The 23,765-nt window shown below is 43.2% G+C and overlaps 1 protein-coding gene across 9 annotated transcripts in view; it reads left to right on the top strand.

The window, feature by feature from the left end:
* The first annotated feature begins 1,896 nt into the window (after positions 1-1,896).
* LOC311617030 (serpin B6-like) overlaps positions 1,897-23,765 on the top strand; it is a 34,154-nt gene continuing 12,285 nt past the window's right edge. Inside the window, exons 1-2 of one of the 9 annotated variants that reach the window (XM_084873146.1) lie at positions 15,424-15,515; positions 21,442-21,537. Coding sequence is in view for 2 of the 9 variants with exons in the window: in XM_084873143.1 (XP_084729269.1) it covers positions 15,665-15,864 (200 nt within the window). In the remaining 7 variants the exon portion in view is untranslated. Of the gene's footprint in view, positions 1,903-15,003; positions 15,516-15,556; positions 15,865-21,441; positions 21,538-23,765 lie in introns of those variants that run through there. The other 8 variants (XM_084873147.1, XM_084873148.1, XM_084873149.1 and 5 more) reach the window with 8 other exon arrangements.

The raw sequence follows: 23,765 nt of genomic DNA, 5'->3' as shown, positions 1-23,765 counted from the left end.
GCTGGCTACTAACAACATAATTCAGTATGGCAACCACTTGGCATGGGATTGGACTAGTGAGTGCATGTAATTTATCCAAGAAATTCTTCCATACTTTTGATCAGCCTTCCTACAAATCAGATTGTGTAGAAGCAGGCTGCCTCCTCAAAATCATATTCATAATGTTTCCTTTAGCAAAGAAGTCATAATTGTCATTTGCATGAAAGTTTTGTTAATGTAGAACTAAGGTACTGTCTGCTTTCAGCATTTTTTACATAAATCTAACAATATAGCATATAAAACTATTCAAGCACATTTCAGTTTCTGGACCACAAAAGATAGGCTCTAAAATCTGAGCTGGGCCAAAACCGGTTTGGCTCAGTGGAAAGAGCATGGGCCTGCGGACTGAAAGGTCCCAGGTTTGATTCTGGTCAAGGGCATGTGCCTTGGTTGCGGGGACATTCCCAGTAGGGGGTGTGCAAGAGGCAGCTGGTCGATGATTCTGTCTCATCGATGTTTCTAACTCTCTATCCCTCTCTCTTCCTCTCTGTAAAAAATCAATAAAATATATATTTTTTTAAAAAATCTGATCTGATTCATAATGACTTACAGAAGTTATAAAAGTCTACAGCTGAAAGCTTTGCATTTCAAGTTTTCATTTCTTAGTGAATGCAGAATGCAGACCATGAGGGATGAGAGCTTTTGCACTGGTAATGCTCAGAAATTGCATTTGTCTTAATGTGTTTTCCACCCATGTGGCACCCTTTGTGCAGCTCTTCGAGTTTCTGATTTTTATTATTTCATTGAGCCACATTAGTGATGCCATGTAAGACACCTAAAGGTCCAGTGATTTAACCCAGACATGAGGGTTCAGCCACCTAATTTCCTATTCATATATTATGCTTGAAAATTAAATATAATTTAATTTGGTTTATTAATACTCTGTTTTTCTATTTTGCTGTCACCATAAACTTCAGTTATAGAAACACATGAAATGTTATTAACTATTTATTTTTATTTATTATTTTTCTTTATTCTGATATAAATAAAATTATCTGACTTCTTTAAAAAAATTATGGTCTACTTTTATACACTTCTATGTGTGTTCTTTAAAAGAATATATATTTTTTTTATTGATTTCGGAGAGGAAAGGAGAAGAAGAGAGAGATAGAAACATCAATGATGAGAGAGAATCATTCATTGACTGCCTCCTGCACACACCCTATTGAGGATTGAGCCTACAACCAGGCCTGTGCCCTAACAGGGATGGAACCATGATCACCTGGTTCATAGGTGAATGCTCAACTACTGAACCACACCAGTCGAGCTCTATGTGTTTTTTATTTTTAATATATTTTTATTGACTTCAAAGAAGAGAGAGGGAGAAAGATATATAAACATCAATGATGAAAGATAATCATTGGTTGGGAGCCTCCTGCATGCCCCCCACTGGGGATCGAGCATTGTCCTGACTGGGCATTGATCTGTGACCTCCTGGTTCATAGGTCCCACAGTCAACCACTGAGCCACGTCAGCTGGGCTCTCTTTGTATTTTTATATCATTATACTCAGATTACAAAATTAACCAGTGTTTTATTTTTACTATAGTAGTTATTTCCATGTAGATACAAACTGTGCTGGTTGAATTATTTAGGATTGTTCAGTTACTATAAAACCATTTAAGCAAAAACAGCAACATATTGCCTTGCAGGACTAAAGAACTAAAGAAAAAACTCCACTTCAGCAAGGATGGGTCCAGGTGTTGAAAAATGTCATTAGGAAGTTGTCTCTTTATATAGTTTAGATGAGCTTTCCTCAGGGTTGGCTTCATTTCTGGGGCAGTGCTCACTATGTCATGGTCCATGAACAACTTAGTCACGGCTCTAAGCGCAGAAGCAAGAAGCCTCTTCTCCCAGGAGGCCAGTGAGTTTCTTAGTTTCATCTCATTGCTTGGCTTGGATTTTCTGGGGCCCCAGACACTGATTGGTCAAGTCTTTCAGGTGCCACTCCTTGGTACTGAGGAGGTGTGACCCTTATGAAAACCACACTTGACCTAAGGGCATGATTCCCCAAGGAAAATCAGGGTGTGGCCACTAGGAGAAACAGGAACTGGTGTGGGACAGCCATGGATGACCGCTGGTGACTCCTGCCATCAAAACTGCCTGGAGGATGGCCATGGCATTCTTTGTCATTTAGAATGAGAATGTGAACTCTGATCACAGGCACCCTGATTGCTTCCATCCATGCTGTCTCAAAGGGTAAGAGATCCTTCTTTTTCACAGCTCCATAGTATTCCAGTGTGTAAATTTAACACAGCTTTTTAACCACTCATCTGCTGATGGACTCTTGGGCTGTTTCCAGATCTTAGCTATTGTAACTAACACTGCTATGAACCTAGGGATGCATATATTCTTTTTGATTGGCATTTTAGGGGTCTAGAATATATTCTCAGAAGTGGGAACACTGGGCTAAATAGTGGTTCCAATTTTACTTTTTTGAGGAAACTCCACACTGTTTTCAGAAATAATGAAATGCTACATGATTGTGAAGCATATTAACATTCAAAATTATAAAACTTTATTTCTAAGCCATTTTTAAGGCAGGAAAGTTATAATTCATTGTCTTCCCTCCTGTAGTTTTCCTTTTATTTTATTTTCATCATGTGTTAATATTACTTAATGAAAGCAAATGCCACTTTTGTTCTCCAAGATGTTTGTCAGCTCTTCTAAGAATGCTATGTGCCATGTTTGTTAACTTTCTTGAGAAGAGACTGGAACCTTGGTAAACAGCCCACCTGTGCTTACACAAAGTGCCTGGTAACAAAAAACAACACCCCCAACTTTGAACAATGCATTCTAATAAAGGAGTGACCTCCAAACAAATGCCTGATTGAAAATACAGAGCTGGAATCTATTGTCATCAAGTGGGCACTTGGCACCAAAGGTGCTGCTCTGTGTCCAGCCTCACCTCTCTCGTGGCTACTACAAAATGCATCCCCCCAGGAAAGGAGCAGCAGATCCAACCACATGCACCCTGGAAAGTAGGAAAGGAGAAGAAAAGATGACCCTCAAAGAAGGCTTATTACTGAATGAAAACTTTTATAGGTCACCATTGCTTCTTAAATTTTTAGCAAATTATTATAAGTTTAGCATTGTTTTATTTCTTTTAAACCTTACTTAATAAAACTATGGTTATTTTATTGGCTGGGCTAGTGCCAAATACAAGATTGAAGTTTATTACTAAATATATGTTTTCCAGAGTCACTTTACTGTTACAATTGAGCTCATTTGGGGAAATAAAAGACAAATCATCTATAATTGCATAACTCTGCAAGCCATTTTTTTCTATTATTTTATCTTTTCTTATATGCATATACATTTTTAGCTCAAAGAATTTAAAAGCACATAAGAAATATATATATCAGTTTTGGAAATTAGAAAATAAGAAAATTAAAGTTATTGGAAACTCCACCCAAAAATAAGAATCATCATGCACAGCTCCTTTGTTTACTGTGGTAATCCTATCTAATAATGAGGGAATATGTCCCTCACTCCATCACAAAGATGGCAGCACCCATAGCCAATAAGGAGGGGACATGCTAATTGACTGTCCTACCCTCAAAGATAGCAACACCCACAGCCACAAGATGGCAGTGCCCAGTTTCCTCAGGCCTGCCATGCACCTGCTTTCATAGCCCCTCAGTCCCCTCAGACTCCAGCTTCCCAGGGCTGGCCTGAGGTGCAGGCAAGCCTCAGATGATGGCTGCTCAGCTGCCCAGGGCTGTCCAAGGCTCAGGTAAGCAGGGCCAGCTGAAGCTTGCACTGCAGGCAGTGGCAGCAGCAGAGGTGTAATTAGGTATTACCCTTCCCCTGATCGCTGGGTTGCCTCTTGCTCTGAGGGCTCCCAGACTGTGAGAGGGGGCAGGCCAGGCTGAGGAACCCCCACCACCTCACCTCCAGTGCATAAATTTTTATGCACCGGGCCTCTAGTAAAGACACAACATGGAATTAAACACTTAAGTATACAGTTTGAAACACTATACATTAAGTATCTTCACATTGTTATACTACTATGGGACCATCCATCCACAGAAGTATTTTCACCTTGAAAAACTGAAACTCTGTATCATTAAACAGTGAGGCCCATCTCCTTTCCCCAAACTTCTGTTAGAAACTTTCTGTCTCTGAATTTACTTACCCTAGGAACCTGATAAACATAGAATCATCTGGTGTTTACCTTTTTGTAACAGACTTATTTCACCTAGTAAAATATCCTCAAGTTACATCCATGTAGTAGCATATGTCAAAAATTCTTTCTTCGTTAAGGTGGAACAATGTTCCATTGTATGTATAAACCACATTTTGTTCATCCATTCATCCATTCATTGACACTGAGTTACTTCTACCTCTTAGCTATTGTGACTAATGCTGCTATGGCCCTAGCCAGTGTGGCTTGGTTGTTTGAGCATCATCCCATGCACTATGATGTTGTCAGTTGAATTCCAGGTTAGGCCACAAGCCTAAGTTTCAGGTTTGATCCCCAGTAGGGAGCCTGCAGGAAGCAGCCAGTCAATGATTGTTTCTCATTATTGATATTTTTTTCTGTGCCTCCCTCTTCCTTCTCCTGAAATCAATAAAAAAAAAAAAAAAAAAAAAAAAAAAAAAAATGAAGTCAAATCAACCTAATCTACCCAATAAAAGAGTAACATGCTAATTGACCATACCTTTATGACATTCACCAGCCAATCAGGAGTGTGTATGCAAATTAACCCAACAAAGATGGCAGGTTAATTTGCATACATGGGCATGCGTGGCCAGGGATGGGGTGGGACCCCTGCATTGTCACCATGGTGATAACACAGGCATTCCGCACCACCACAGCTGCTTCTGGCCTCTGGACAGCATGGGAAGAAAGAAAGGCTGCTCTGGCCAGAGCAAAGGCTCATTGTTGCAAGAATCTTCATTTGTACCTCAGGCCACTAGTCAATTAAATAAAACACTAAAGGCAAAAAAGCTGTAGAGGCTTTAAAGGAAATATTATCTAAAACTCCTGCTCGGGCAGAAACTGGTTTGGTTCAGTGGATAGAGCTTCGGCCTGCGGAATAAAAGGTCCCGGCTTCGATTCCAGTCAAGGGCATGTGTCTTGGTTGTGGTTACATCTCCAGTGCGGGGTGTGCAGGATGCAGCTTTTATAATAATTCTTTCTCACCAATGTTTCTAACTCTCTATCCCTCTCTCTTCCTCTCTGTGAAAAATCAATAAAATATATTAAAAAATAAATAAATAAATAAAAATAAAACTCCTGCTCTGGAACATTTAAATTATTAACTTCCCTCCTTCCTTTTCACACATGAAAGTAAAGGATATGTTTCATGAGTTATAATTCAGATGCATGGAGATCATCATAGACCTATAGGTTATTATAGTCATCAACTACATCCAGTAGGAAAAGACTCCATCCCTGTCAAAGGGTGATCTCTACTACAGCTGTGTTACATAAACAGATAGATGTTTTGATGGGCTCCCCTTTAACTATTTATGTTCCTAATTCTGTCGAATCTTCACTGAACTCTCATTACACTCAATATTTCTATCAGTCGATTGACTTCTCATAAAATGATCTTACTTTCTACACCTTATATTGTTTTAACTCAGTGTAATTGCATTAACCGTACAAAACTTTGTTTCCCTCTTTACCAAAAATAAAATAAAATAAAATAAAATAAAGACACCCAGAATTGTATTTAGTTTACTAACCACTTCTTGTTCCTAGTAATTATTTGCAGGAAACTCCTATTGATAATACTGATTTACTTTGGTTCACAGATAAACCTTATCTGGAAAATAAATAGGAACATTACCTTATGACTTTTGAATGTCATGCAAACTGAGGCTTCTTAACTTCCTTAGGACAGTCCATAAAAAATGGAAAACTAGTTCCAGAATTTTTAAATACCACACAATAACCAAAACAATTGACAATGATCAAGTCTCCAGGATATTCTGAAGTTATCACCATGAAAGCAAAAAGAAATCATTTTGCAAATGCTGCAGTTAAGCAGACAGCATTGAACAGCCAAGTTATCCAAATCTAAGAAAGTTCTTTACTTTCCATTAAATGCTAGTGAATTTTTTTAAAAAAATACTATCTTTACTATCTTTTCTATTTTCAATAGACAGCTATAAAAAAATACTATGGCAACAAAAAGAGGGCACCTTTGACCCAGACAGACAGGTATGCCTGAGAATCAATCAGAAATTTATTTTACCTCTAGAGTCCCAATTCCCTGTACTTCAACTTGTATATGAGCTAACACATTAGGGTCCTGAAAAGATGATTTCATGCTGTAAACAATATTCTGGAAGCCTTCTCCTACTGTAGCTCATAAAGTGCACAATAGATGTTCTAACTGTCCAAATTGTAATCCAGGAAGCCACTCCATGGATCCCAAGGACATTTCCTACTTTCTTTAGGTCCCTTTGTAGGGTGGCAACTGGATTTTATCCCAATGTCACCATTTCAGGAATACAAATATATACACTGAGTGGCCAGATTATTATGATGTCTGAATGCATAATAATCTGTCCACTCAGTGTATATCCTATATATTGTAATAAAAGGCTAATATGCAAATTGTCTCCTTGACCATGAGTTCAAGCAGCAAACCACCTATGTCCTCTTCCTGGCCAGGCTGTCTGGCCCCCATCCACGCACTAATTCATGCACCAGGCTATAAATTTATATATATATATATATATATATATATATATATATATATATATATATAAATATCATTATACCTAATAATAGACAAACATGTAAATTGACTGTACCTCTGCTATGCCCACAGCCAATCAGTGTGAGTATGCAAATTGACCCAACAAAGATGGAGGCTAATTTGCATACACAGGCTCCCAGCAGCTTGGGTCCTGGGAAATTTCTCAGCACTCATGTCACTCCGAGGTAGCCCCCCGTCCACCCTCTCCCTCCCCCCCGCGAGGGTCCTGAGCAAACTAAGAAGGGTCTGAGTCAGGGACTCCTGGGCAGGGTGGAGCTGGGCGATCAGAGGGAGTTGGGCAATTGGAGGGAGCTGGGGGTCCCCCCTAGAGGCTTGGGGCCTGGGCAACGGTGGAGCTGGACACTGGAGGCCATTGATGTGAACTACAGAGGAAACACCTTTTCTGACTGCTCATTAGCTAAGCTCTGGTGATATTCTTAGTAACTTGGGTATAAGAATTAAATAGGTGATCTAGGGTTTTTCTACCACACTCCTGGAGAAAAAATGGAAAGTCTGCTCCTGGAGGGCTAAGAAATCTCATATCCTGCCCTAGCCAGTTTGGCTCAGTGAATAATGCCTAGGCTTGCCAACCGCAGGGTCTGGGTTCGATTCTGATCAAGGGCATGTACCTAGGTTGCAGGCTCCTCCCTGGCTGGAGCCCAGGTCAAGGCTCATACAGGAGGCAAAGAATCAAAGTATTCCTCTCACTTTGATGTTTCTCTCTGTCTTTCTCTTTCTCTTCTACATTCTCTTAAAAATCAATGGAAATATATCCTCAGGTGAGGAAAAAAAAAAGAAAGAAAGAAAGAAAGAAAGAAAGAAAGAAAGAAAGAAAGAAAGAGAAAGAAAAAAATGTCATATGCTATGAAAGACACATGTGGAAATGCCTAAAGAAAGTTGTCATTTTTTTCATGGTGAAGGGACTGGAGTCCATGTTGATGAAAACACCTTGGTGGCTGTGGTGACTGGCAGTGGCTCCAGCTTTGGGGTGATGGGGCTAGTGCCTTCCCCTGATCAGCCCTGTAGCCTCAATAGGACATCCACTGAGGGCTCCTAGCTTGTGAGAGGGGGCAAGCTGGGCTGTAGGACCTCCCCCTCCCAGTGCACACATTTTGTGTACCAGGCCCTTAGTATGTAAGAGTGTGTGTGTGTGTGTGTGTGTGTGTGTGTGTGTGTGTGTGTGTGTATAGGTTAAGGCATTCCTTGCAGGGGAGCAATAGTCTTAATGGTTCGTAAATTGCTATAAGTAAAAATAATTCCCAATAGGGAATTCCCTCTGAATTACATAGTGACTGAGAGACCAATTTCACTGGGCAAATAATAAAATCCATGTGTACATTTGAGCTATACTACATACAGCCTTTCCATCCCTTGTGTTCTGGACTGGGGTAACATAGCTACAAGTATAATCAAAACTCAAGTAGCCAAAATTTCAGAAGCCTTTAACCTTCCTCCTGGGTGAGCTTCTTTGGAATTCTGCTGACTACATCAAGTGAATGTCAAAGTAAGAAACATTCAAACTTGTAAAGAATTTCTGTCAGCCAAACTGTCAGTAATTGCCTGGAAGTAAAATCTCAATGGACTGAGACATTGTCCAGAGAATGGCAGTTTTGCCCATGATTTTATACATTACAATCAAAAGAGAAGACTTGAGTTGGTTACATGAAATTCAAGGTAAAGATTAACCTTTGTCAGGGAAGATGAAGTATGGTAACAACATACTTAGGTAAAAACTGCTGCTTGAATTTTAACCCTGCCATTCTGGCTGCTGCACTCACTTACTTCCTTAAACAATAGGGTAGTTGCCTCAGCTTCCTGATTGAGACCTGGAAGCTAAGGCAATTTTCCTGTGCCTGTGGACCAGGACCACAGGAGATTGATTCCTACTGACTCAGTAGCTCCAGAAATAGAAACTGTAGATAACCTTCAGACATTACTAACTCTGCTTGATTATGCTCCTGCAAAAATTGCTTTTGCAAGATAGGGGCACATTCCAGTGTCCAGAAGAATGTGGTTGGGAACCGCCCTGCTGGTTGTTCCCGGCTTTTAGAATTTAGAATTTAGAACAAAGGAACATTTTTGTCTAAACCTGGAATGGTGTGGTCATGAGTGTGGACTCCACCTGCATGTGTTGCTTTTTCGGCCTTCCTGGCCAGTTCAATATATCCTTGCCTGATTTTTTTTAAAATCAATTAGCAGCCTCTGGTGGTCTTATTTTGACTCCAGGGTTCGACCCCACAACAAAGATACAGGCCTAGGACATGACTACCACTGAAAAGGTAGGGTGGGGCTAACTCCTGATCCTCCATTTTGTAACTGGACCCTATCCCTCACCCAACCAATTGAAGTCAGCCAAAGTAGTGACATCACCACCCCTATAAAACCCTTTGATCTGTTGAAGCTCTTTCTCTTCCGCCATGTCGCTGTCAGTGTAAGTGGGACAGAGCTCAGACTAATCCAAATACAGGCTTTCCACTATTGCATTGGTCTCGGCTTCTTGGTGGTCTTAAGCACATGTGTCAAACACAAGGCCCGCGGGCCAAATCCAGCCTGCCAGGCCTTGCAATGTGGCCCGCACCGCGCTGTCATCACTGCACTCCGCTGTCAGTTTATGACATTGTCAGTTTATGACTGTTCAGTAAACCATTCGGCCCGCGATTTAGGCTGGATTTTAGATTTTGGCCCCTTCTCTGATTGAGTTCGACACCCCTATCTTAGGGGATCACAAAATCTGGGCATAACATTTGGGGGCTCATCTGGGATCCTCAAGACTCTGAGGTACTCCAATTCAGACAGCATGACTGGCCGCAGTAGGTGTGTGTGTGTCTGTGTGCTTGTGTGAGCTGGCTCTGGAGGGATGTGGAATCCCCTCATGTCGGTAGTGCCTGAAGAGGTCTAAGTGGATGCACTGCTGGAAGATCAAGGGCCAGAGGATTCGGAAAATGTTCTGATCCTCCCCGGAGAGATGTGGAATCCTCTCCCAGGAGGGACATGGAATCCCTCTCAGACAGGAGGGAAGTGGAATCCCCTCTCAGGACGAGGCGGCAGCTTCCGTTGTTCGGCGTGAGGCCGATGTCTGTGGTTTTTCTTCTAAGGAGTTGAAATGTTGATGTTGGGCGTCCTCTTCTTGTTGGTTGTTGTGATTTTTCGTGTTATTCTGTGGACTCACTGTATGGATGTTATGGGTCAGACTCAGATTACTCCTTTGAGCATTATGATTGATCATTTTCAGGAAGTTAAGAAAAGAGCTAACAATTTTAGTGTGGAGGTCCGGAAGGGCCAATGGCAGACTTGTTGTTCTAATGAGTGGCCAGCTTTCAATGTCGGATGGCTACCAGAGGGAACATTTGATCTCCCTGCCATTTGCTGGGTTCGGAGTGTCATCTCTCGATGCAAGACAGGTTACCCCGGTCAGCTCCCATACATTATCACGTGGCAGGACCTTGTGGAGAACCCACCCTTTTGTCTTAAGCCCTTTGTGGCTCCGCACCCCTTGAAGTAGGAACCTATTTTTGCTTCATAGGGAACGGAGAGGGCAGAGGAAAAGAAAAAAATTTCCTCCCCTATATCAGTTCCCTAGGGTGCTGGAGGAGGGACCTGACTCTCCCCCATTAAGGAAAGCAGACTCCATGAGGAGAGTGGGAAGCCTGCCCTATCTGTCTGTTTCTGTGTTCAATGTTTGTATGTATAAAGTGCTAAGGTTAATTTAAAGGTATAAATTTAACAATAGATACCAGACCATTGCTGACTCTTTCCCTCCAGAGAAGGCAGGAGGTGGGGGAGGGGAGACATGTGGCAATCCAATATGGACGCCACTCCCCAAGAAGGCCACCATAAGAGGCCTCATATTCGCCATCTTTTTTATAGCTAATAACTTAAACAAATTCATGGATGCATCAGGGATTTCTGTACTCATGTAAGGGGAAAAGACCAGTTTAAAAACGAGTGTGCATAGTTTTTGAGCTGGGCTTGACTCTTTTCTGTGTGCAGAGTGAAAACCCTGGGCTGGTTTTTGTTTTTTTTTTTTTTTTTTGGCTTTGGGGATGGCAAACATGATCAGGGAAAAAATACAAGTTAGTGTCCCAAGGCATTTATAGCAGCTTTTGAATTTTCCCGCCCTGAGGCAAGTAACCAGCAGGGCATGAAGTCTAGAGAATTGATTATTGATTTGCGAAATTCTAAGTATTTGATTTGCTACCTGAAAAATTTAAAGTTCTGAACGTTTAAGGTCTCTTGCCATGAAGAAATTTTAAAGCTACACATTTTTTTTTAATGGAGGAAGGGGTGGACACGCCCCCCAACCCCCCACCCCCAGAACAGGTAATCCAATTCCAGCCAGCAGCCATCTTTAAAGAATGTGTTCATTTGCATTTAAATGGCTACACCTTTTGCTAGCCAACCTTCCCAGAAAAGGACAAGTGGCCAAAAGGTTTAAAGGTAATTATTAGATTTTAAAATTTAACTTGTTTAAGGTTGAGTGCTCTGACACATAGCAAACCGCCCCAAGTGGCCACTGGGATATCTTTTTCCCAGGGGTGCTTGCTCTCTGTCAGAGGGGAATCAGCCCGCCTAACAAAATTTCTGTTCATATTTAAGGTATGAAGTTGTAACAATTGGGGTCCAAAAGGTTAAAAGCAGGGACCAAATTCTAAAGTTAACTGCTGTTTGTCTCAATTGGCCATATAAATTTGATGTGATTAATGGTTACAGTACATTGTAATATCTTTTGAAAAAAAAGAAAATATTTTGTGGGCCACTTGGTCCTTGTGTGTGTGTGGGGGTGTGTGTCAACTCTTAAGTTATGGTTTTAAAATCAGTAATATTAATGGAAACACCCTCAAGCAGAGGAGCTTTTCAGAAAAGTCAGGGAGTCTGTTTGCAATATAGGGGTCACCGGTTCCCCTACTAGCAGGAGGCAAGCGCCTTTCCCAGTGGGAACAGAGAGTGGACTGTCAGATGAAAGCGCCTAAGTGGGAGCATCTCCTTCGCCACCTGGGACCCGAGCCGTGCTCCCTGTCTCCACCCACCCAGCATCCATTGCCTCCAGGGGTTGTTTAGAGTAGCTGGGGGCGGCAGTGGGCAGTGGCGTGGAGAGAAATTCCTTTGTGACCCCCTGTACCCCAATGAGATCCAAGAACCCCTGGTGACTCCTTGAACACTTTTCAGGCTTATCAGAATCTGAGATCCGTATATGTAGGGAAAATGTGGCATTTTAAATTTCAAGTGGCTGGAGGTCTGGGAACAGGGTACTGGACCTGCTCCCTCCTCCCTCTACCTTTTCTAAATATTTTAAAGGAAACAGAGAAAGGGTTGAAAGGAAGAAAAAGCCAGCAGCAAATAGGAAGGAATTAGTATGCTTATTGTGGGAAGCAGGGGCACTGAAAAAGAGAATGTCCTGGCAGGTTAGCTAGAGAAGCAAAAAGGGAGACTTAGACTCCAAGGGTCTTTAACTTAGAAGAAGAAGACTGACAGGACCGGGGCTCTTTTCCATTGAGCCCCCAGGGTAATCTTACAAGTGGAGGGCAAACCTGTTAGCTTCCTGGTGGACACTGGAGCAGCCTATTCAATCTTGACAGAGCCGATGGGACCCATAACCTCTAAGAAGATATCAGTCCAGGGAGCCACTGGACAAACTGCCTGTTTTCCTTGGACATCAAGAAGGATTGTGGACCTCAGAAGGAACATGTATTGGGGAAATGCAGTCACTGAACTGGACCAAAGTGGAACAGTGGGCCCTTAAGGAGCTAAAGAAGGTTCTCATCTCAGCACCTGCCATAGCCTTGCCAGTCGTTGCGAAGCCCTTATGTAAGTGAGGTAAGGGGCATTGCCAAGGGGATTCTCACTCAGACTCTAGGTCCCTGGAAGAGACCTGTTGCCTATCTGTCTAAGAGGCTAGACCCTGTGGCAGCAGGGTGGCCAGCGTGCCTCCGGGCAGTGGCCACCACAGCATTGCTGGTGAGCAGACTCTGGGCCAGGAGCTGCCAAGCTCTTCTCCTGACCAGCCCTGCGTTCGGTTTCCTAAGACACTGGCCATCAATCTTGCCAGCCTCCTTCCAGATGATGGTCCAGAGGAACCCATTCATGACTGCAGAGGTAACAGACACAGTACCAACAGCTCGCCTAGACTTGATAGATGTCCAGTTATCATCACCAGACGAGGTACTGTTCACGGATGGGAACAGTTACGTTCAGGATGGGATCTGATATGCAGGGGCAGCGGTGGTCACTCTGGACCACACCATTTGAGCACAATTCCTGAACTTTTGGCCTTAATCCAAGCCCTTTGATGGGGACACTGTGCCATCCACAGGGAAAGAGGGTTTTCAACTGTAGTCGGAAAGGACATTATGCCCCAAAACCAGTGGGGCCTTTACAAGTCTTAGTAACCCTACCGGACACCAACCTACGATGGACCCTCTCCTACACAGAACAAGAGGAGGGATTGGCAGAACAGAAGCAAGCCATCAAAGGACCAGATGGTTGGTGGACCCTACCAGATGACAGACTGTTGGTCCCAGAGGTTCTAGGTCGGATGTTAGTTGCCCAGTTATACCAGGTTACCCACATAGGTGTCACTAAGACTTCTGAACTTCCGTGAGGCAGATACTACCAAGCTTAGATAAAAGCATAGTTACTAGAAGTACTGTCTGTGCATAGGTAAATGCTAAATAAGGTAAGAGGGTCCCCCTGGGAATTCGGGCCGCAGGGAAATTCCCCACGAAAGCATTGGGAAGTGGATTTCACAGAGATTAAGCCACCAGCATTAAGGTACATGCTAGTTTTTACAGGCCAGGTTGAAGCATACTAGGACAGAAACTGCCTCAATAGTAGTCAAGAAATTACTCCAGGAGATTATACCTAGATTCAGGCTGCCAGTAGTCATAGGATCAGATAACAGCCCCAACCTTTGTAGCTAGGTATCTTAAAGTATAGCTCAAGCCTTAGGACACGCATGATCAGGACTCTGAAAAGGAGTTTTAACTAAATGTGTCCTAAAATCTGGTGAAAACTGGACCAATCTCCTGCCCTTTGACCTCTTATGGGCCAGGTGTACCCTCTATCGGGAGAGGTTCCCCCCTTTTGAGACCATGTATGGTATACCTCCCTCCATCCTTCCCAGGGTCAGGGAGAAACTGAAAGCTGGAATTCATAACCATTCCCTTGCTCAAGTCCTTACAGGCTCTGTAGTATACCCAGAGAGCCACCCATAAGCTTGTTCCAGATGCACTGCCAGTGCCCATCATGGACCCTGTACACCCCTTCTAGCCTGGGGACTTAGTATGGGTAAAGAAGTTCACTGCCCAAGGACTCACTCCAACCTGAAAGGGGCGCTACACTGCTATCCTGAGCACGCCCACGGCTGTTGAAGTAGATGGCACCCAGACCTGGCTACACCATTCCCAGCTCCTGCACCAGAAAACTGCCTGGATCCTGGCAACCAGCAGCTTCACCCATGAGATCCCTAGCCTGGGCTCCACACAGGCCAGGAGGAGACTTGATGCCTGCAGGAGGGGAACTGGACTTCAGTGGGGACAGTATTGATGGGAACTGTGGTATTAAGGATCTTGGTAACTGTAAGAACGTTTTTACTAGCCAGTGAGAAAGTCCAGGGCTAAGTAAGGCTAGGTATGCTAAGGGATTGGAGAGCAAGAACAGAACAGGAAATGCCCTCAAAGGAAGTGGGATGAGTCAATGACTTGACTCATGCACATTAAGACAAGGGGGAATGAAAGGGCAGGGCAGGGCTAACTCCTGATCCTCCATTTTGTAACTAGACCCTATCCCTCACCCAACCAATCGGAGTCAGCCAAAGCAGTGACATCACCACCCCTATAAAACCCCTTGATCTGTTGAAGCTTCCTCTCTTCCGCCATGCCACTGTCGGTATAAGTGGGACAGAGCTCGGACTAGTCCAAATACAGGCTTTCTGCTATTGCATCGGACTCGGCTCCCTGGTGGTCTTTGGGGATCACGAAATCTGGGCATAACACTACCATATAAAGTTTTCATTTCAGACCATTCTTTGTGGTGATTTTAGGTTTCTGAATTTGTATGGCAGCCAAGCAGGCATCCTTTGAGGCTGTCAGTCTAGTATGTGGCTCCTTTTTGTCCCCAACAACTTAACAAGATCAAACCGAATTTAATTTCAAACTCTAGGAGCCCCAAATTAATGAGACTCAAGGACAAGTCAGGATTTCATAACTTTTGTATAATATTTCCTTCCCCTGGAAGCTAATTCACAGGCCAGAGCAGTGTGGGAGTCCTTGAATGCACCACAGCATTGGTGGGGTTTGCTCCTTTTAAACTTGGTCTGCGCTGTCAAAACTGAAGTCTGTGTAGGAGAAGCCAGCACTTTTCTGGTCACCGTGGGCATGATTTCGTTTCTGCAAAGCCACAGCAACATGCTGATGGGTCTCGGACGGTGGTCTCCGGATTGAAATCCTCGGGAGTTCGGGCCTTGCTTTGATGATTGTCTCGGGTGGCTCAGCGGCGAGGTGACTACAACCTGAGCAGAAGGACACTCGGCTCCGCCCGCAGCGGCCCCTCCCTGGGTGCGGCCCGGCACCTGTGCGCACCTGGTCGCCTCCCCTCCCTCCGGCCCCGACCGGGCTGGGCCGCCGGGCTCCGGCGCGAAGTCCGGCGACTCCCCGCGGCCCCGCCCCCTCCCGCCGCTATTTGAGGCCGCCCGGCTCCGCGCCTCCAGCCGCTGCTCCACTCCGCAGGCGCCCGCACTCCGGAGAGAACGCCCGGGAGGCCGGTGAGCGGCGTCGGGGAGGGCGCCGCGCGGGCGGTCCGGGCTGGGGGGAGGGGGGGGGGGAGCTGGCGGCTCGGGTTCCCTCCGCGAGCCCGGCTGCGGCTGCGGACGGTGCCTCCGCCGGCGAGTGGTGCGCGGCCGCCGGGCCCTGGATGCGGAGTGTCCTTCCGTGGAGGCGCCCCGCACGCCGCAGAGACGGCCGGCGGGCATGGGGACCGCACGGAGCCTCGCCGGCTGCTGCGCGGGGGCCCCGGACCACAGGTGACGCCCGCGCACCCCCCGGGGCCGCAAGTTACCCGCCCGCCCCTGGACCACAGGTGACCCCGCCCGCGCGGAGGACGCTTCCTGCGGGGTGCGGGTCGTTGGGACCCGGGAGGGTGGGGACGGGCGCAGCAGGTTGAAGAAGGCGGCCGTGGGGGTGGGGCGCGCAGAGAAGCCGGGGTGCGGAGGTGGGGTGAGGGGGGGTCGAAGCCCGAGGCGCGGCTCCCACTGGGCGCCCGGCCTGGCCGCGCCCGCCGGGTGTGGCTTGCCCTGTGAGGTCACTCAGGCCTGCGCAGAGAAAAGTGCGGACCGTTCCAGATCTTGTCACTTCTCTGCCTTTTATTGAAATTACTGCGGGCAAATATTACTAGATTTGGTGTCTTCTGGTCTTGGGGAAACTTTTAATCATACTTGGAGTTGTGGTGTGAGAAGTAATTAACACTTAAGCCGCTTTCTTCCGCCTCCTGCCCCTCTGCACAAGCTCAGCTTTGGAAAGGAGAAGTCTAGCAAATTAATTCAGATGCGCCAGGAATACTCGCTTCCTGCGGGAGAAGCTGGGTCAGCGCTGGGACTGTGCCTCCCGGGCCCCATTGTACTTGATGACGGGATGTGAGTCAGGGCTGCCTGCTCCTCCCCCGTGTGGTTTAGGATTTATGTGATGAGATGAGGTCTGAAAAGTACCCTTTGGATTGACATCCTGTAGTGTTGTCTTGCTGGGCTAGGTAATGTGTACTGCGATAACATGAGTTACCGCTGTTATCAGTTTTATGGGGTGTGTCCCAGTATTTTGTGACTAAGTGAGTAATTACGTCCTCACTTTATGCCAGCCCAGAGAGAAAAGGATGCAATATTAGTCATACTGGGGCCAATAGACCAAGTATTTACAATTATATGAGGCCAATCCCAATCTAAGGAATTTATTACAATTCAGTTTATTAGAGTTAACTCTAGTTAATAACAGTAGAGTGCCATAAGAATGAATGAAATAAACATTACTGCCTGTTCATACCAGCAATTTTCAACCAGTGTGCCCCAAGAATTTTTCAAAAATATTAGCCTTTTCCCTTAGAGTGTCAAATTAAAAACAAAAACAAAAACACAAACAAAAAAAACCCCAAACAACTGCCAACACAACAGTAGCCTTGTGGAGTGAATACCCTGTCTTGAACCATAAATATATATAGGTCATATAATAGAGTTGCATCTTTTTGGTCATGTCGAATAATAGGGTTGCATCTATTGGTGAATTATTGGTACTAGAAATCTCTATATACAAATATAGCTACCTGATTTTTTAAAAAGTGACTTTGGAGGTAATTGCTGTTAGAGTCACTGAAGGAGGAATGCACGAGGCCAAAGGGGATGAAGAATTATGAATTTATTGGGTCATTTGGAAAACCGGATGGGCTGAGCCCCAAAATGGCACCAGCCCCCAGGGCCTGGGAGTCAGGTTTTTAAAGGCCTCTAGGCGGGCTTTTTCTGGGTGGAGAATTCTCTTTGCAGATGCGCATTCTGGGAAACTCTGGAGGGCAGAGATAATAGTCTTAGCAAGTGGAATGTGGTCTAAGCAAGTGGAATGTCCATTGTGAAGTGGCCTAAAGGTCAGCTCCCAGGAAGAAGGAGTATTGAGTAAATTATTTGATCAGAGCTAACAATTCCTATTATTGTAATTTTTTAAAAATCAAAATCATATCCATATTTTTTGTAACATTTTTTGATGTTGTTGCAGAATTTTAGTAATTAATTTATGTGTGCCATGAGATGATAAAGGTTGAAAATTACTGGTTTATACTCAGAAAACCCTATATCACATCAAACATATATTGTATGACCCCCAGATGATCACACACCTTACATTCCCATGTTTGCTGGACCTGAGATTAAACCTAGACATCAGAAGAAAGAAAATAATGTGTAATTTACCCACCATTTATTTACTACCCACTGTGTTAGGAATTACTTTATTTAATCTTTATAGTAAACAGACATATAAGGAATCATCCTCTGTTAACAGATTACTGCTGCTCAGAAAAGTTTTACACACACACACACACACAAATATATATATATACACACACACACACAAACACACACACACACAGAGAAAACAAAGGGACAAAGCAGGAACCCAGGTCTCCATTAAACCAATCTTTGAATGGTTCAATTTTGTGGGACACTAAGGCATGCTTAATTCAAGAAGGCAAGAATCACAATTAGTAACACCTTTAAAAAATTATTAAAACTGATCAGTTGAATAAAATCAATTATGAACATAAACTGCTCAAAGTCACAAGTGGTGCTATAGGGGAAAATGGTGCTAGGGTAGATTTGTTAAACTTGTTTATATATATAATTGAAGTACTGAGGACATGCACATACATACATAAAATTGCTCATTAATGAAACCTTAATATCCAGTTTTTATGCTTGTGAATAAATGTTTTTAAGGTACTTTATGTAAGACTTCAGGATGTATTAGGCAGTTGAGGTTTATATGCCATCTGGATAAAGGCCAGGGTCTGTGATTTCCAAGGGAAAGCAGACAATGTAAAGATAGATGAGAGCTCTAGCCAGTTTGGCTCAGTGATTAGAGCTTTGGCCTATGGACCGAATGGTCTAGGGCAGTGGTTCCCAACCTTTTTTTGGCCATGCCTCACCCTGTGACATATAATTTTTATTCAAAAAGTGAACTCCTATTCACATGGAGGAAGCCTAAAAAGCCATTGACTTGGTCTAAACAAGCTTCCAAAGAACACGGCATCCATGAAAGAGAAAAAAAAGAACAAAAGGACAGTTGAAGTACTGAGGAAGAAATCACTAAGAAATCATTAAAAAAATAATAATATGAGCAAGACAAGAGAAAAGATAAGCAAAGTTTCAAAACATAAAATAACTGAAATGCATAAATATGTCACAATATATATTTATATACTGTATATGAGGCACCTAAAACCATAAGAAACACAAAATATTCACTGTTAATAACTCACTCTCAAATTGCCCCCCTTAAAAATCAAATTGCCCTCTGTGGGGAGTGTGCCCCTGGTCTAGGGTTTGATTCCCGGTACCTCGGTTGCAAACTCTATCCTAGTTGGGTGCATTGGGAGGCAACCCATCAATGTGTCTCTCTCACATCGATGTTTTTCTCTTCCTCCTCTCTCCTCTCCCCTCTCTCTAAAAAAGATCAATGGAAAAAATATCCTTGGGTGAGGATTTAAAAATGAATGAATGAATGAATGAATGTAGACGAGAAAAAGCCAATGTGTGGTAAGCAAATTCTTTCTGGGCCACCCAGAAACAGTGGAGCACAGGGGCAGTCCCAACAAACAGGCTTTCCTGGATTTCCTCCTTTGGTTCATATGGTGGTGCTAAGGTGATGTTCCTTTTCTTTAAGCAGGTTTTTATATTTGAATTCCTACATATAGGTGAAAGGGGGAAGTTCAGAAGTTCTTTCTGAGTCATTTCTTTCTTTTTTTTAATTCTCAACCCAAGGATATGTTTTACTAATTTTAGAGAGAGAAGGAGGAGAGAGAAAAAAACATTGATGTATGAGAGAAACATCCATTGGTTGCCTCCTGTACTTGCGCCCACTGACCAGGTATGTGCCTTAACCAGAGATTGAACCTTTTGGTGCAAGGGCCAACACTAACCAACTGAGCTGGCCAGGGTGAATCATTTATTTATCAATAAGCAGCTTAAAAATCAATATCTCAAAAGGCATATTTTGGAGTGGTAAAACTTTGGTCCCTCTCGACAGCATGATATATTGCGTAGTTGAAAAGGAAACTCTTTGTCACTGGTGTGGCCCAATGACAGCACCAAAATACAAAGGTTCCTTGAGGATTCAGGTCTTATACTTTTCAACCCCACTATTAAAAGAAACCAAGAGTTTCTTGATACCTTGTGTCTTTGGATTGGAAAAAAATTCAAAATGGATGTGTAAGACTTACTGTTGCTGTAATGCAAGGATGTTCGAGATCGCTACATCTCAAGATAAAGTAACAAATTAAAGAGAACCCCACCAGCCCAGTTATGACCATTTTAGAATCAAGGTGGGAAAAAAAATCAGCTAATTGAATTATTTATAAAAACCCATGGGTTTGTTAATAAGTTCAGGTGAGGGAATAAGATATGCTTTAAAAGGGCACCAAAGATTTTCACTAATGTTTCAGGAAATGCTGTGTGGTGATCCATCCATGTTTGCTATGTAAAAAGTTTGGTTATTTCAGTTTCCTAGGCTAATAAGCACAGTAGTTATACAAAATATCCTAAAGTCTGAAAAATTAAACTGAGGTTTGGTGAAATTTGTAAGTTTGCTTTAAAAGGTGTTTAGTTTAAAGCACTAAAAAGTTTTATCTATTAATATATAGTACTTAAATTTTTAAGAAAAAATTATTATTTTTTGTAAATCCTCACCATATTTTTTCATTGATTTTTGGGGAGAATAGAAGAAGGAAAGACAGAGAGAAACATCCATGTGAGAGAAACATTTAACTGGGCAGAGACAAATTTAACATAAGGAAAATCAGTGTTAAGTGAAAGAAAGGAAATTCATTCTGAGTTATAAAGAGAATCTCAAATGGGAGAAGGGCAGGGACAATTGGTAAGACAAACTGCTCTTACTTGTAGTATTGATATAGGCACTGTGTTTTGTTTTTGAAAATACATTTTCAAATACATTTTTAAAATACATTTTCATTGATTTCAGAGAGGAAGGAAGAGGGAGAGAGGAATAGAAACATCAATGATGAGAGAGAATCATCTATGGGCTGCACACTCCCTACTGGGGATCGAGCCCACAACTCGGGCATGTGTCTGACTAGGAATCAAACCTGCCACCTGCTGGTGCATGAAACTATGCTCAAACAACTGAGCCCCACAGGCTGGACGATGGCACTGATTTTTAAACTAAGTATATGTATATAATTTTGTAAAAAGAAATATCAACCAACCATCTAAAAAGAATTAAGAATGTTGTACAAAATGTGAACATGCAGAAAAATATAAAAACTTGAAAATTTACTCATAAATTAGAAACATTTGGTATACAGTATTTCCATCCATTTTCTGTCTATAAGTTATGCTTACATGTACTTTTCTTCCTAATTTAATTTACATAGAAAGTATTTTGAAATTGTATTTATAGTTTTATATGTTCTTCTAAAATTAATTTTATGTATTTCTTTGATGCTAATATGATATTAAAACATTAATATCTCCATTAATATCCTATTGTGAATGTGACAAAACCTCAAGTGGTTCTCTGTTTGGAGGCACTTAAAAGTGTGTTTTTCCCCTGTAGCTTATGAAATACCTAATAATTGTTTTGTGCTTAGTATTATTGTCAATAAAAATGGTTTCTTGTGGTGTCCGAGAAAGGAATTTCAAAGGAAGATGTTTAAGCTAGTGCCAAGCTTTATTGGGTTGAAGGGAAATAACATGCCGGTGGGGATGTAGAGGAGGAGCAGGCTCTAGTAGCAGCTGCTCTGAGAGTCCTTATAATGCTCCATAGATTTTATTGGTTTTCCGGGATGAGCAGGCTTGCTTGCAAACTATTCAATATACTTCCTGGATTTCTCCAGCCTGTGCTGGGCCCTGCCTCCAACCAGTCTTTTTTCCTGGATCCTCTGGGGTTCCCTGCCCTCATCTCCTCTGATCCTTTTCCCAGACTAGACTCCACCTTTCTGTGTCACCATTTTGGCTCCTACTGCACGTGCCCCAAAGATCTGCTTCACCATCTTGGCCTCTACTGTGCTCATATCTGGTAAGGGAATTTCCTTCGTGTTTTATCCCTCCCTCTTGGCAGTCTCTGCTACTAGGCCAGTTGACTCCTGGGGATATTGAAAAGCAGGAGGGGTGTTAATCCCTTTGACAGAAATTTGGCTCTCTGTTGGGGGGTCTGAAACTGTGACTTCCAGATTTAAGCCTGATTAAGTGTAATTTCCAGACTCAGTTGGGCCTAGCCAGTCTAGCTTTCTTCTCTTTTGTGAACTCTTAGCTGCCTATGCTAACAGTATTTTCACCAGTACACTTTAGTGCAATTCCTAGTGGTAAAAGTGTGTGGATGATAAGAGTCTTGGATGGGGTAATGAAGGGACCTTTGGGATCTTTCCTTGGCGGGTTGAACTTGCAATACACCTAATATGCACAGGGCCCTAAAACTCTGTCCTTTCTCAATTCACCTAGGAGCTAAAAAAATGTAATACTTCCCACATTCTATGTTCTTCTAGCTGGGCTAATAATAAAGTTAACAAAGACAAATTAGCAAGAAAAAAAATAAAAGTTTTAATTCATACCCATGGGGAATTCAATAGGCATGGAACTTCCAAAATGGGGCAAAATTTGTTATATATGTCATTTTGAACAAAGGAAAAAAGAGGGGTTGGGATCTTAGATATCAGATGTGAGAATTTACAGGTAGTTGGGGAAGAGAACACACGGTAGGCAGATTTTTGCCAAGGTGTGACTCTGGAGTGATCTAGCTTCCAGGCTCCTGCTTGGTACCTTTCTATACATCGTATTTAATTCAGATTAGGCTGAGGGGAGCACCCTGAGTTTCCTTCTTGACACAGCTTTTCCATCTGAATCTCTTAGGCAGAAAAGGTGAAGGTCAAATTTTTTTTTTTTGAGTCTTTTGTTTATTAATAACCAGCTTAAAATCAATATCCCAAAAGGCAGCTTCTGGGTGCAAAATTCTAGTTCCCTTCACAGCTTTGGGGCCATATTCAGTGCCCACAGGTGTAACCAGCAAGGCCTGCTGGGAAGAATGGCTAATTCTGCAACCTCCACGGGCCTTTCGGCCAGATGTCTCCTGCCTTCATCCTCCACTCCGTGAAACTTGCCTTCCTCTCTCCTGCTCTGTTGGGCCCCACCCACTGCTCAGATGAGTAATTTCCTCAACCTCTGACTGGGAAATATGAGTTGGGTCAGTGTTTTAACTTGAGCTGCTCCCCACAGAGCCCCTCCTCCCTGGCCTGCTCTGCTGCACCTGCAGCTCTGGGCTGCCTGGGCCTTCACTGCCTCTGTCCTCTCACTTGGCTCCTCCCAACACACTCTTCAGGCCCTTCCTCAAGTAATGGCTTTTAGGGCAGCAGTCCAAAGACAGGGCATTGGCCCTGAGTTGAGCCTGTTCCTTAGCTTGCGACAAGAAAAATTTTGAGATATTCTAAATTAAAATGACAGCAGTCATAGAGTGAGAGAGACAGAACAATGGGCCTATTAATAGCTGTGGCCAGCTCTGACAAGACTGCTTATTTTCCTATGTATCTGTTGGAATTTAGGGTTAATTTCCAGGTGGCTATTTCTGAGATTATCCAAAAAAGAATAGCTAGGCCCCATCTCTCCCCAGGAACCTCCACTATCTTGACCTTAGGAGCCTCCACTTTTTATTTATTTTTATAGAAAGGGGAAGGGAAAGAGAGAAAGCCCTGACTGTGTAGTTCAGTGGTTAGAGTGTCAGCCTGAGAACTGAAGGTTTGAAGGTTTGGTTCCTGGTCAAGGGCATGCTCCTCGGTTGCAGGTTCAATCCCTGGACCCAGTCAGGGTGCATGTGGAAGGCAACCAATTAATGTGTCTCTCTTGCATAGATATTTATCTCTCTCTCTCTCCCCCTCACCCTCCCTCCCACTATTTCTAAAAAAATCAATGGAGAAAATATCGGCTAGTGATGATTAAAAAAATAGAAACGTCATTTTGTTGGTCCACTTACTTATGCGTTCATTGGTTGCTTCTTGTATGAGTCCTGAATGGGAGTCGAATCCACAAACTTGGTATATTTGGACAAATCTCTAACCAGCTGAGCCAATTTTCCAGTCTGCTGCCCACAGCTCATTCGCGGGAATGACACTTCCTTTCTGTCTTTGTGCCTTTTCCGGAGCTGGTCCCCTTCAGTTTCTCCCACCCCTTTTCTCTATGGTTAATGTCAGTCCTTCCACAATGGCTTACATCTCTGAAATGGAGTCTTCTCTTCTACATTATTAAAACATTCAATCA

Source organism: Pipistrellus hanaki, assembly GCF_964339955.1.
Source record: "Pipistrellus hanaki genome assembly, chromosome: 2".
Taxonomy (NCBI): Eukaryota; Metazoa; Chordata; class Mammalia; order Chiroptera; family Vespertilionidae; genus Pipistrellus; species Pipistrellus hanaki.
This window is presented reverse-complemented; position numbering and strand designations above follow the sequence as displayed.